The sequence below is a fragment of the Rhincodon typus genome, chromosome 29, assembly GCF_021869965.1.
Source record: "Rhincodon typus isolate 14 chromosome 29, sRhiTyp1.1, whole genome shotgun sequence".
Taxonomy (NCBI): Eukaryota; Metazoa; Chordata; class Chondrichthyes; order Orectolobiformes; family Rhincodontidae; genus Rhincodon; species Rhincodon typus.
The window spans coordinates 36,699,073-36,714,147 of NC_063360.1; the positions used below are offsets into that span (position 1 = coordinate 36,699,073).

The 15,075-nt window shown below is 47.2% G+C and overlaps 1 protein-coding gene across 1 annotated transcript in view; it reads left to right on the plus strand.

The window, feature by feature from the left end:
• LOC109921940 (myelin-associated glycoprotein-like) overlaps positions 1 to 14,695 on the plus strand; it is a 17,564-nt gene extending 2,869 nt beyond the window's left edge. The window contains exons 2-7 of the mRNA XM_048613948.1: positions 13 to 282; positions 1,638 to 1,919; positions 3,324 to 3,599; positions 6,301 to 6,576; positions 11,617 to 11,892; positions 14,038 to 14,695. Coding sequence (XP_048469905.1) covers positions 13 to 282; positions 1,638 to 1,919; positions 3,324 to 3,599; positions 6,301 to 6,576; positions 11,617 to 11,892; positions 14,038 to 14,234 — 1,577 coding nt within the window. The 3' untranslated portion in view covers positions 14,235 to 14,695. The remainder of the gene's footprint in view (positions 1 to 12; positions 283 to 1,637; positions 1,920 to 3,323; positions 3,600 to 6,300; positions 6,577 to 11,616; positions 11,893 to 14,037) is intronic.
• Positions 14,696 to 15,075: the final 380 nt, after the last annotated feature.

Genomic DNA, 15,075 nt, shown 5'->3' on the forward strand with positions numbered 1-15,075 from the left:
CATTTAATCCAGTGGCTGGACAAACAGTGACCCTTAGGTGTTCCGCACAAAATCTTTACCCCTGCCACAAGGTCGAAGTTTTATGGTATCGCAACCATGAGCTCCTCTCTGCTGAGAAGCCAGCAGTATGGAGGTATGACCACCTGTGTCACACAGTTTCTCATCAAAACTACACAACAACCAGCGAGGACAGAGCCATCATCTTCACCTGTGAGATTCGCCTGGGTCTATCCACAGCAGGATTCCGAAGCAAGAACGGCACACTGGAGATCTTCCTGAACAGTGAGTCAGAGAGAAAGGGGGAGAGAGAGAGACAACTGGTGGGTCGTTTAACCCAAGTGTTGGTTACCTCATCTCAGGCAAGGGGAGATGTAGGAACCTTCCTAGTAACTTCAGCCACTGTGAGAATTTGAGCCCACACTGTTGGTGTCACACTGTATTGCAAACCTACCCACCCCCTCCCTCTAATTACTGTGTGCAGCTGGTCGTCAGGGCCACTTTTAACCTGCAGAACAAAAAGGGCCATATGTTACTAGAAAGTTAGTGATAAGTCCAACAGGGAAATAAGAAATTGATCTCAAAATTGATTTGATAATGAAATAAAAAATGATTAGGAAAATATTCTGAAAAGCTGAAATAGGGAACATAGAACATTGGAACAGGAGCAGGCCATTCAGCCCTTTGAGCCTGCTCCATCATTCAATATGACCATGGCTGATCATCCAACTCAATCCCCTGTTCCTGTTTTCTCCCCATTCCCTTTGATCCCTTTAGCCTTAAGAACTATATCATATTCCTTCTTGAAATAATACAATGTGTTCTGTGGCAGAGAATTCCACAGGCTCACCACTCTCTGGGTGAAGACATTTCTCCTCCTCTCAGTCCTAGGTGACCTACCCTGTATCCTTAAACTGTGACCCTGGTTCTGGACTCCCCAGTCTTTGGGAACATCCTTCCTGTGTTTAGTCTTGTCCTGTTAGAATTTTAAGGGTGTCTATGAGACACTCCCCCAACGACTTCACTCTTCTAAACTCCAGTGAATATAATCCTAACCAATCCGATCTCTCGTCACATGACAGTCCTGCCATCCCAAGAATCGGTCTGGTGTCGGAAGCTGATGAAATGGGAGGAGGCTTGTCTAGATCCAGCATGGGATGTTGGGCTGAATGGTCTAATTCCATGCCATTTGCAAATCTAATACGTAAACCCAGGTTTTTAAGCTGAGTTGTTGAAGGATAATCCTAAAGAGAATGCAGAGGAAATTTTCATGTTGCGTTCAATGTCCTTGGGAAGGTAGTGATGGGAATCCTTTTGTTGCTGAAACAGTAAAACTGAGACCCTCTTTAAAGGGGGTCCCTTATAATGAGACAGTTCCCCTAATAGGGAACCCCCTGTTGTGAAAATCCTTCTTTAAAAGGTGTCCCTTAGAGTTAGACTGCCTGATTAAATCAGGCAATTTGCTAAAGGATTCCTGCTGGAGGGAGGACATTAAAGGTGGGGTTTATGAGACTTTCTCACTTTTCCATGGCCTCCTGCTACATTTCATATTGAGTTCCTCTGTGAACTTGTTTTATTTTCCTTCAATTTTATTTTTAAAACTGTGTCTCCTGTTGAAATTGTCTCTGTGTTAAATACAGCTGGACTTTACAATGTCTGGATTGAACCAGCTGACACGGTGGAACGTGCTGGGAGGCCTCTGTCCCTGTCATGTGGTGCAGACAGTAGCAATGTCCCTACAATCACCTGGAGGAAAGCTGGCACAGGTAGCACGGCTCCTTCCCACTGGAACATCAGCCAGGAAACCAGATATTCAACACTCTACATGGAAAAGCTGGAACCTGAAGACAGAGGAATTTACATCTGTGAAATCAGCGATGGAGAAAGCCACACGCAACGTCAGAGCTCAGTAGAAGTTTGGTGTGAGTGCTTTTAACCTTCCAGAAAATGCTGTGCAGGCCATTCGGCCCATCATGTCTTTGCTGGAGCTGCTCAATTAGTCCCACTGCCCTGTTCTTTCCTAACAACCCTGGGAAGGTGACCTCCTTCGATTATTTCCTCCAATTAGTTTTGTAACTTTCTGTTGCGAACGAATTCTAAGTTGCCATGGTGTTAGTCTGTCATTAGAGAGAAAGGGGGAGAGAGAGAGACAACTGGTGGGTCGTTTAACCCAACTGTTGGTTACCTCATCTCAGGCGAGGGGAGATGTAGGAACCTTCCTAGTAACTTCAGCCAGTGTGAGAATTTGAACCCACACTGTTGGTGTCACACTGTATTGCAAACCTACCCACCCCCTCCCTCTAATTACTGTGTGCAGCTGCAGTCTCCAGTGTGAAAGAGAACCTGCAAACCCCCCACCCCACCACTCAATGTTGATCCCATTAGCACTCTTCAAAAGGGTGCCACGTTGCAAATATGCTATCAGTCATTGCCTTTCAATGGGAAACGGGGATTTTCCCGAAAAGGAGAGAACACTGGTGGAACTGGAATTGGAGTTATTTCCGTCACAGATTCCCGGGACAAGAGATTCCCTTTTGCAGCTCACAGAGCAGAAACAAACACCAAGAGACCCGTTTATTGACTGCTCCCAAACACTTCCCTGGAGTTGCCAACTCCGCTTGAAATATCCCAAAACCTACTATCTTACCCAGTCACAGCCCTTCGCAATACTTTACCCGAGATAGTTTTAAAAGTAATTTCCTGCATTGAAGCAGTGACTGCACATCGAAAGTACTTAATTGATTGTGAAGTGGTTTGGAATCTCACATTGTCATGAAAGGTGCTATACAAATTCTAACTTCCTTTAATAAACACTGTCTCTTACAGTCTTTTAAAGATTATTCTTTAATTTCTGGAGGGTTGGCAGCTCCTAGACCATACAGTGACTGAAGATTCGTGTTTATGGGTGGTTAAGGGAGAAGTGGAGACGGTGGGCACGGTGGCTCAGTGGTTAGCACGGCTGTCTCACAGCACCAGGGACTCGGGGTCGATTCCAGCCTCGGGTGACCGTCTGTGTGGAGTTTGCACATTCTCCCCATGTCTGTGTGGGGTTTCCTCCCACAGTCCAAAGATGTGCAGGTTAGGGTGGACTGGCCACGCTAAATTGCCCTGTAGGTGTGCAGGTTAAGTGGGTTAACTACAGTAAATGTGGATTTACAGGGATGGGGTGGGATCTGTCGGTGCGAATGGCCTTTATCTGCACTGTAGGGATTCTATGATGAGGAGACAGTGTGGGTCAGGGCTGAGGGTGGGAAGGAGTTGCTGGGAGGTGAGGCGATGGGGCCTGCAAACCTCGGAGGAGCTGATGTCTGTTCTCTGATTACCAGATGGTCCTCGGAACGTCTCCATCGATGGAGGGGGCAGTGTGAGGGAGAGGGAGACACTGGCATTAACCTGCCTGGGAGATGCTAACCCTGAAGCCAACATCACATGGAGGAGGAGAGAGACCGGGAGCGAGCAGCTGAGGTGGAATATTTCCAACTCCCGGGGAAAGTCGGAGCTGAGAATCGATTCCCTGAGCCCTGACGATCACGGGCTTTATGAGTGCATTGTGGAGAATCCACTGGGAGCAGTGAGGCTGGAGGCTCAGCTCAATGTCCAATGTGAGTATGTTCACTCTGAGCTTAGAGCTGCCACAAAATAAATGAGCTCCATCGCTGAAGCAAAGGGCCAGGTGTTTTCTGGAGGCAAAAAGTCTTTCTTGAAACTGAAGCAACAGTCTGGGATTGAGCATGGAGTCTCTTTACAGAATGTGCCTCAAATGCTCATTTGGAGTCACCCACATTGTTGTGAACGTATCCCTGTAGTGAGGCTTCCTGTATTATTTTTCAAACTGACCCCAAACACCAAAAAAAACTAAACAGCAATAAAGCAGCCACTGTAACAGATCAGCGTAATTATTAAAGTTATTATAATGTGTCACATGTACTAAGAGATAACATAGTGTGGAGCTGCAGGAACACAGCAGGCCAGGCAGTATCAGAGGACCAGGAAAGCTGATGTTTTGGGTCAGGACCCTCCTTCAGAAATGGGGGAGGGGGAAGGGAGCTCAGAAATAAATAGAAAGAGGAGGGTGGGGCTGGGGCAGGTAGGTGGGATGGTGATAGGTGAGTGCAGGTAGGCAGTGGCGGGGATTGGCCAGTGAGATGGGGGGAGCGGATAGCTGGGAGAGAAGATGGACAGGTTATGTCAGGTCAAGGAGGTGGGAAGCGAGGGAGGGTTGGACATGGGATGAAGCCGGGGGTTGGGAGGCCCCCTCTACATCAGGGAGACCAAGCGGAGGCTCGGAGACCGCTTTGTGGAACACCTACACTCTGTTTGCAACAAACGACAACACCCTCCGATCACGAACCACTTTAACTCCCCCTCCCACTCCCTGGGTGACATGTCCATCCTGGGCCGCCTCCAGTGTCACAATGACACCACCCGCAAACTGGGGGAGCAGCACCTCATAATCCCCCTGGGGAGCCTACAACCCGATGGTCTCAATGTGGACTTTACTAGCTTCAAAATCTCCCCACCCCCACCGTGTTAAACTTTTAGTCTGAAAGTTACAATGCACGTACCCCAGAGTCAGTCAGTGAGGCCCCTCTCCTCTTGCTTACTGGCCCATGGCAGCTGTGCATTTCTCCTGCTACGTGTTGAACCCCCTCCCCCCCCCCCCCCCCCCCCAGGGGGGGCCGCCCCGTTAACCCAGCCCAATGCGAGGGAGGTGCCACCCCATCCCAGTGCAGATGTGGCACCAGCTGCTTGTGGTTTGGAGGCCGTGGCCTTAACACGAGATGAAAATGAAAATGACCCTCCCAACCCTTCATGTCGGGCTGAGAGATACCCCCCACCTCCGTGCAGCAGGGTGCAGTCTCAGGGGAGGGGATGCTTCGTGACCCTCTCCTGGGTCTCCACACCCCCACCATTGGAGAGCAGGGGGAGTGGGGGTTACACCCTCCGGTCCATGAAGTGCAGCCCTCCGGATTTCATCACCAGCTCTCCCATTATCAACGGCCCCATGCAGTCCAATAGCTTTCCCCACTCACCCGTCTCAAATAATTTGACAGCTAATTTTCTATAACAGTCACTACACATGCAGCCACAGAATTATACAGCATGGAAGCACACCCTTAGGTCCATCTGCACTGGTTATTTATCCTACATTTACTCTAGTCCCATATGCCAGCATTTGGCCCATATCCCTCTAATCCCTTCCTATTCACATACCCATCCAGATGCCTTTTAAATGTTGTAATTGTACCAGCTTCCACCACTTCCTCTGGCAGCTCATTCCATACACGCACCACCCTCTGTGTGAAAATATTTCCCCTCGGGTCGCTTTTAAATCTTTCCCCTCTCTTAAACTTATGCTCTCTAGTTTTGGCCACCCCAGCCCAGGGAAAAGACCTTGGTTGTTCTTTATTCTTTATTCATTAACGGGACGCGGGTGTCGCTGGCCAGGCAGAATTTATTGCCCATCCCTAATTGACCAGAGGGCAGTTGGGAGTCAACCACATTGCTGTGGGTCTGGAGTCACATGTAGGCCAGACTAGGTAAGGATGGCAGTTTCCTTCCCTAAAGGACATTAGTGAACCAGTTGGGTTTTTCCAACAATCAACAATAGATTCATGGTCATCAATAGACCCTTAATTCCAGACATGCCCCTCATGATTTTATAAACCTCATCAAGGTCATACCTCAGTTTCTAATAGTCCAGGGAAAATACGGTGGCACAGTGGTTAGCACTGCTGCCTCACAGCGCCAGGGACCTGGGTTCGATTCCAGCCTCGGGCGACTGTCTGTGTGGAGTTTGCACATTCTCCCCGTGTCTGCATGGGTTTTCTCCGGGTGCTCCGGTTTCCTCCCACAGTCCAAAGATGTGCAGGTTAGGTGGATTGGCCATGCTAAATTGCCTGTAGTGTTCAGGGAGGTGATGGGTCATGGGGGGATGGATCTGGGTGGGATGCTCTGAGGTTCGGTGTGGACTTGTTGGGCCGAAGGGCCCGTTTCCACACTGTAAGAATTCTAATTCTATTCAGCCTCTCCCTATTGCTGAAACCCTCCAAACCCGGCAACATCCTTGTAAATCTTTTCTGCACCCTCTCAACCTTGTGCTTTTGCAAAATCTGACACTGAAAGGCGATGTATAAATGCAAGTTTTCCCTTTGATATATTCAATCATGTGGGAATGAAGAACAGAAATGAGTGGAGGGTTGTGGGGGTGGGTGAGGGGTATTTGTGTTTGGGTTTTGGGTTGGTTGGCGGCTGAGGGCCTGCAGTTTTCGGAGGAGCTGACGTCTGTTCTCTGATTATCAGATTGTCCTCGGAACGTCTCCATCGAGGGAGGGGGCAGTGCCAGGGAGAGGGAGACACTGGCATTAACCTGCCTGGGAGATGCTAACCCCGAAGCCAACATCACATGGAGGAGGAGAGAGACCGGGAGTGAGCAGCCGAAGTGGATTATTTCCAACTCCCAGGGAAAGTCGGAGCTGAGAATCGATTCCCTGAGCCCTGACGATCACGGGCTTTATGAGTGCATCGTGGAGAATCCACTGGGAGCAGTGAGACTGGAGGCTCAGCTCAATGTCCAATGTGAGTATGTTCACTCTGAGCTTAGGGAGAGAGGCTTCATCATCGCAGGGCCCAGAGAGAGGACAGCACACAGCTAGGGAGCTCTCACCGTCCTGAGAAAGAGACTGGACAGAGGCAAATCAGCACAGAATCTGGAGTACTGTGACCAGTTTGGCCCTTTATACAAGGAGAGATTTTATTTCATTGGAGGCAGTTTGGAGAGTGTTCACTAGGATGGTCCCTGGTGTGGAGGGATTCCTATGAGCAAAGGCTAAACAGGTTGGGACTCTACTCACAGGAGCTGAGAAGAATGAGAGGTGATCTCATTAAGACACATCGGATTCTTAAGGGGCTTGACAGGGTCAATGCTGAGAGGATGTTTCTCCTCTGAGTCTGAGACCCAAGAGCATAGTCTCAGAATAAAAGGGCATCAATTTATGGCTGAGATGAGGAGGAATTTCTTCTGCCAGAGAGTTGTCCTTGGAACCCCTTGCCACAGAGAGTTGTGGGGACAGAGTCCTTGTGTATATTTGAGGCTGAGATCGATAGATTTCTGATCAGTCAGAAATCGATGGCTGTGAGGAAAGGGCAGGAAAGTGGACTTGAGGAATGTCAGCTCAGCCAGGATCCTACTCAATGGCAGAGCAGGTTCGAGAGGCTGAATGGCCTTCTGTTCCAATTTCTTGTGATCTTTATAGAAGGAGGCCATTCAGCCCATAGTGCCTGTTCTGGCTCTTTGATGTCAAGTTAGTGTCACACTTTCAGCTCATTCCTCAAAAGCCTGTATATTTAAATGTTTGATTATTTATTCAATTCCTTTTGAAAACTACAATTGAAAACTGCTTCCAGACTCTCTTCAGGCAGTGTGATCCAGACCACGCCAATTCGCTGCATAAAAATAGTCTCCCCATCTCCTGTTCGAATTCCCCTACTGACCCTCCTGAAACTGTGTCCCTATCGATACCAGCCCTCATGGCCCTGGAACAGTTCCTTGTTACTGACTCAGTCTTAACCCAGGATCATGAATGTCTCCTCGACCAGCTTCGCTGTTGAGTTTGCTGAGCAATGCCAGCCATTTCCTGTTTCTATCACCAGGTGGGGCTGTTCTTCAGCAGATGCTAATGGCTGATTGAGCTGAACCTTCAGGAGACTGAGAGCGGCATCAGGCTGTGGAATTGATCTAAACTGAGTGAGAAGTGGATCTAGAATGAATGAGGATGCGGTGTGCATTTCATAGAAATCCTTAGTGTGGAAGAAGGCCATTCAGCCCATCAGGTCCGCACCGACCCTCTGAAGAGCAGTCTGCCCAGACCCACCCCATTCCTGTAACCCTGCATTTCCCACGGCCAATCCACCCAAGCTGAGGTAACAAGGTGTAGAGCTGGATGAACACAGCAGGCCAAAGCTGACGTTTCGGGCGTACACCCTTTTTCATTTTCTGAAGAAGGGTCTAGGCCCGAAACGTCAGCCTTCCTGCTCCTCTGATGCTGCTTGGCCTGCTGTGTTCATCCAGCTCTACACCTTGTTATCTCAGATTCTCCAACTTCGGCAGTTCCTACTATCTCTCCTCCCAAGCTGCACTTCTTTGCACTGTGGGAGGAAGCCAGAGCACCCAGAAGAAACCTGCACAGATACAGGGAGAACATATTAACTCAACACAGACAGTTGCCTGAGGCTGGAATCAAACCAAGGTCCCTGGTGCTGTGAGGCAGCAATGCTAACCGCTGAACCACCGTGCTGCCCCTGTGGAATGAATGTGGTGTGGATGGGAAGTGGATCTGCATATTATTTCATTGTCTTATGAGGAGGGACTGCCTTCTGAAAAAAGGCTGAACAGATTGGGACTGTACTCACTGGAGTTTAGAAGAACGAGAGGTGATCCCATTGAAAGATATGGGATTTTTAAGGGGCTAGACAGAGTAAATGCTGAGAGGATGTTTCCCCTCATGGGAGAATCTGGGACCAGAGGGCACAGTCTCAGAATAAAGGGGCACCAATTTAAGATTGAGATGAGGAGGAATTTCTTCTCTCGGAGGATTGAGAGTCTTTGAAACTCCTTGCCACAGAGAGCTGTTGGGACAGAGTCCTTGTGTATATCTGAGGCTGAGTTACATTCTCGATCAGTCGGGGAATCGAGGGTTACAGGGAAAGGGCAGGAAAGTGGATGTGAGGAATGTCAGATCAGCCATGATCATATGGAATGGTGGAGCAGGTCCAAGGGGCTGAATAGCCTACTCCTGTTCCTTATGCTCATTCACTCCATAAGACCATACAGTGTGTTCTTAAAGCCCCAGGGTATTACAGCACGGAGAAAGGCCATTCAGCCATTGTGCTATGCTGGTCATCAAGCACCGATCCATTCTAATCCCATTCTTCAGCCTGCTTTGATTTGATTCGTTATTGTCACATACTGAGATACAGTGAATATTGTTTTGTGTGCGATCCAGACAAGCCATATCTCATTTAAGTACATCAGGGTAATAGAACAGAATGCAGAATATAGTGTTGCAGCTACAGAGAAGGTGCAGAGAAAGATCAACACAGAAATAGGAGAGGTGCATTCTATGGTGTTTGAAATGTCCATCTAAATACTTCAATGTATTGATCGTTCCTGACTCTACCAACCTTTCAAGCTTCTCCTCAAATGCCCTCTGACCAACACACCCCCCCCGTGGCACTCCTTAAATCCATGCCCCTGGTTATTGACGGCCCGACAATGGGGAAAGGTTTCTTCGGATGTATCCTACCAATCCCCTCCTCACTTTGTACAGGTCCCACCCCTCAGCGTTCTCTGCTCTAAAGAAAACACCCCCAGCTTATCCAGCCTCTTATCATTGCTGAAACACTCCATCCCAGGCAACATCCTGGTGAATCTCCTCTGCAGCCCCCTCCTGTGCTATCACACTGTTTCCTGCAGTGTGGGGACCAGAACTGCACACTGTACTCCAGCTGTGACATAACTATCATTTCAAACAGCTCTGGTGTACCATTCCTGCTCTTTTATTCAACATCTCGACAAATAAAGGTAAGTACCCCATATGCCTCCTGCTCCCATACCTATCTGTCCCACTAACTTCAAAGATCTGTGAATGTGCAAAGTTCCCCTGATCCTTTGTACTTCCTGGGGATCTACCACTCATTGTGTAATCCCTTGCCTTGTTAGTCGTCCCAAAATTCTATCACCTCACTCTTTTCAAAATTAAATTAAATTCTATTTCCGACTGTTCTGATCAGCCCATCTATATCCTCCTGTAGTATAAGGTTTTCCTCTTCACTGTTTACCACGCCATCAATTTTCCTGTCATCTGTGCACCTCCTTACATTTATGAATTTGCACTACAAACACCAAGGACCCAGTACCAAAGCTGCAATGTGCCACTGAGCACAGGCTCCTACTCACAAAAAGAACCTTTGACTGCCGCTAAACCAATTTTGAAACCAAATTGCCCTGGGTCCCATAGGCTCGTAGCTTCTTAACCTGCCTGCTGTGTCAAAACCATACCAAAAGCCTGGCTCTAGACTCCGTCACTGCCCTACCCGCATTCACACACCTCGTCACCTCCTCAAAAAACTCAATCGAATTCATTAGACGTGAACTCTCCCTCGGGCAAAGCCAGGCTGACTATCCTAGATTAAGCCTTGCCTCTCTCCAAGTGAAGATTAATTCTGTCCCTCAGACTCACTGGCCTGTAGTTTCCTGGTTTATCCCTGCCACCTTTTGAATAATGATTTGACTTTAGCTGTTGGCCAGAGAGAAATTAAAAATTGATGTTAGGGCCCCTGCACTCTCCTCCCTCCCCTCCCATGGCAGTTTGGGATATATATATATCATCTGGGCCTGGAGATGTATCCATTCTCCAAGCTGCTCAAACAGCTAATACCTTTTTCATCTCAATACTGTTAATTCCTTCAAGCATATCAGTTATAAAAAGAATGGGGTTGTTTCCTTTGGAACAGGAGATTTATTTGGGGTATACAAAATTATAATCTACCTGGTAGGTGTGGTGAAATGCAAGGAGTTGCTCAATTAGGATAGAGATGGGTTTTTTTTTCTCCACAGATTTATTACCTGTCAAGAGTTCTTTACCTCAGATGGCTGTCGAGGCTGGATCATTAAGTATATTCAAGGCTAAGTTAGGAACGGATTTTTAATCAAAAAGGAAATCGAGGGATATGGGGAAAAGACAAGAAAGTGGAGTTGAGGGCTATCAGATCAGAAATTATCTCGCTGAATGGCAGGGAGACTTGATGGGCTGAATGGCCTACTTCTGCTCCTAGATTTTATGAAGATCTGAGGAACTCGCTGCCTGAAAAGGTGCTCAATGTAAAAATCCCTCATCAGTATTTAATAAATCACAGAATCCCTACAGTGTGGAAGCAGGCCATTCAGCCCATTGAGTCACACCAACCCACTCAAGAGCATCCCACCCAGACCCACTCCCTTTGCCTATCCCTGTACTGTAACTCCCATAGCCAATACACCTAGCCTGCATGTCTTTGGACTGTGGTAGGAAACCGGAGCACCTGGAGGAAACCCATGCAGACATGGGGAGAAAATATAAACTCCATACAGGCAGGTGCCCAAGGATGGAATCAAACCCAGGTTCCTGGCACTGTGAGGCAGCAGTGCTAACACTGAGCCACCACGCCTGCATAGCTGTACTTGCACTCAAATCCCTGTACTCATCAGCACCATGGACTGGAAAGTGGGATTAGATTGGAGCCAAAGGATCAGGACAGTGTAGAATGACACCATTTGGCCCATTGTGTCAATGCCAGATATCCAAGTGAATGCCATTTTCCCACCTTCTTCCCATTACCCTGTCCATCCTCCTTCCCAGATAACTGTCTAATTCCTCCCTGAATGGTTCTGTCAATGACTACGATGTGATGATTCTATGAGGGAAGAGTCATGGAAGGCTTGGAACAGAAGGCTGTTGTACTGAGAGACAGTGTGGGTCAGTGAGTGCACAGGGCTGAGGGTGGGAGGGAGTTGCTGGGACGTGAGGAGATGGGGCCTGCAGTTTTCGTAGGAGCTGATGTCTGTTCTCTGATTACCAGATGGTCCTCGGAACGTCTCCATCGATGGAGGGGACAGTGTCAGAGAGAGGGCGACACTGGCATTAACCTGCCTGGGAGATGCTAACCCCGAAGCCAACATCACATGGAGGAGGAGAGAGACCGGGAGCGAGCAGCCGAAGTGGAATATTTCCAACTCCCGGGGAAAGTCGGAGCTGAGAATCGATTCCCTGAGCCCTGACGATCACGGGCTTTATGAGTGCATCGTGGAGAATCCACTGGGAGCAGTGAGGCTGGAGGCTCAGCTCAATGTCCAATGTGAGTATGTTCACTCTGAGGTTAGAGAGAGAGGCTTTGTCATCGCAGGGCCCAGAGAGAGGACAGCACACAGCTAGGGAGCTCTCACCGTCCTGAGAAAGAGACTGGACAGAGGCAAATTGGCATATGATGAGGCTGTTCGGCCCATCTTGCCTGTTCTGGCTATTTTAAAAGAGCTACTCCATTAGTCTGACTACCTCTGCTTTTCCACAGAACCCTGAAAATATTTTATCTTTTCGGATGTTTATACAGTTTCCTTTTGAATGTTATTCCACTGAGACATAGAAACAGGGAAAATAGGAACGGGGTAGGCTGTTCAGCCCTTATTTCTTTATTTTTCTACTTCACCTTAATTTTATTAACTTTGTTTTTTTATTTCAAAAATGCACTTTTCATATATATAGTCACAAATACAGCTCAGTTCTGCACTGCAGCATATCAAGGAAACAAACAAACAATAGAACAAAAACAAAGTTGCTGGAAAAGCTCAGCAGGTCTGACAGCATTTGTGAAGGAAAAAACAGAGTTAATGTTTCGTCTTCAAGGAACGGTCACCAGACCCGAAACGTTAACTCTGTTTTCTCCTTCACAGATGCTGCCAGACCTGCTGAGCTTTTCCAGCAACTTTGTTTTTGTTTCTGATTTACAGCATCCGCAGTTCTTTCGGTTTTACACAAACCATGGTGTTTGACTCTATCCAAACAAACCAAAGGCATCTCTTATTTGAGCCAGACTATATTTACATGCATTTGAGGCACCAGGAGGGTCCGATAACTGAACAGATCCCATTTAACCTTTTTTTTATTTACTTTGCTTCTTTTACTACTTTGTACCTGAGTTTTTTTTTACCTAGGTAGTTGTGCCAAAGATGTCGCAGTGTGTGGCAACACTTTTCACTCTACTTCTGTACTTGAGTAATAATAAAAATCTCAATTAATATGATCATGGTTGATCAAGGAGACTGGGTGAAACAAGGCTGAAGACTTGTCTTTCGTACACTTTTTAATTATATTCTAATTGCTTCTTTCAAGACAGCCAATAAGAATCGAATGGTGGATGAGATCTTGTGTGTAATAAAGTCAGCTGGGTCACAGAATAGGAGATAAGTTCAGGTTAACAAATCGTTTAAGATCAACAGATGTGAAGGCAGGATTTTACAACCCCTCAATTATCAGGAATGTGCAGGAATGTAGATTTGATGTTAAAATCAGATCAGCCGTGATCTTATTAAACGGGGGAGCAGGCTCAAAGGGCCAAGTGGCCTTTGCATGTATCTTGTTTGTTGGTGAGTCTGTGGACTGTGGCGAGGGGTGGGGGGCGGGATCATTTACAGTTTTAAACATGTGGGGAAGCAATTCATTTATGTAAAAGACTATAGGGTGCTGTGGCTCAGAAGTTAGCACTGCTGACTCACAGCGCCAGAGACCTAGGTTTGATTCCAGCCTCGGGCAACTGTCTGTGTGGAATTTGCATGTTGTCTGCGTGGGTTTCCTCCAGGTGCTCTGTTTTTTTCCCCCACAGTCCAAACATGTGCAGGTTAGGGTGGATTGGCCATGAGAAATTACCCCATAGTATCCAGGGATATGCCGGTTGAGTGGATCAGCCATGGGAAATGCAGAGTTTGGGTCTGGGTGGGCTGCTCTTCAGATGGTCGGTATGGTCTCAATGGGCCAAATGGCCTCTTTCTGCACTGTAGGGATTGTATGAATACACTGGATCACAATGTCAATAGGGATTAGAGAGAGACGAAAGAGCAGAGTGAGAGATTTGGAAAGTTCCCTCGAGCTGACCATGTAGAGAAAAGATAAAAAGTAGAAGGAGAGAACTTGCATTTTGATGGTGTCCATTACGACCTTTGGACATCCCAAAACGGTTTACAGCCAACAAAATATTTCCAAAGTGTGGCCTGCTAATGCAGCTGGAGATAACATATTGAATTGTTCCTAATGCATTTCGGATCCAGAAAAATGGTGGAAATCTGAAAGAAACACTGGAAATTTTTCACAGTCAGCATTTGTAGACTGGGAAATACAGTTAATGTATCAGTTGGATAACCTTTCTCCAGAACTCCTTTTGTGAGTGAGTTATGAAGTGATTTTCCAGTTACACTGTGATGTTTGGTAAATTAATTCTTTCTGTTTGCAGTTACAGTGAAGCCTGACCAGGGAGCTGTCATTCTCGGTCTCTGTGTCCCTCTAGCAAGTTTTCTGGGGATTGGAGTTTTGCTTTATTTAACTCGTAAACGGCTCTTCAAGGATCTGATACAAGGGAAACCTTTGACGTCAGAGAACAGATCGTCAAAAATCCCACCGAATGCCCCCACACAATCAAGTCCTTGCTGAAGCTTTTGCACTGTGGTCCCCAGGAGTTCAGGATGGTGGCCATGGGTCAGGTGGCTACGGTGCACATTATCCACTTTAATCACAAAATGCTGAAAAATAATCAGCTGAGCTGTCGAAATACCACACTGAAACTTTCAAAAGGACAAATATACTGTACAAGTTCAAACTTGGGGAATGGCACTGCTTCAGTGATGTACGCTGGTTCCCAGTTCATCATGGTGTCAATGTGAAAAGCTCGCATCTTTGTTTTTCGATTATTTCATGGCCCATCCCTCTTCTGTTTTATTACCCTCTGAACTCTCTAACCCTCAAACCCCTTCCCAATCCTGGGCTCTTGCATATTCCTGGTTTTAGTCCCTGCACTCTTGGTGCCATGCATTCAGCTGTTGAGTCGTTAGGCTTTGGAGTTCCATTCCTAAACCTTTCACCTCTCTGTCTCTCTCTCTCTCTCTCTCTCTCCCCTCTCTTTCTTTTTCCCTCTCTCCCTCTCCCCCTCTCTCTCTCCCCCCCCCCTCTCTCTCACTCACTCTCTCTCTCTCTTTCTTTCTTTTTTCTCTCTCTCTCTTTCTTTTTTCTCTCTCTCCTTCTCTCTCTCTCTCTCCTTCTCTCTCTCTCTCTCCTTCTCTCTCTCCTTCTCTCTCTCTCCTTCTCTCTCTCTCTCACTCACTTTCTTTCTATCTCTTTCTTTCTCTTTCTCACTCACTTTCTTTCTATCTCTCTTTCTTTCTCTTTCTTTCTCTTTTTCTTTCTTTCCTTCTCTCTCTCTTCTTCTTTCTCTCTCTTCTTTCTCTCTCCTTCTTTCTCTCTCCTTCTTTCTCTCTCCTTCTTTCTCTCTCCTTCT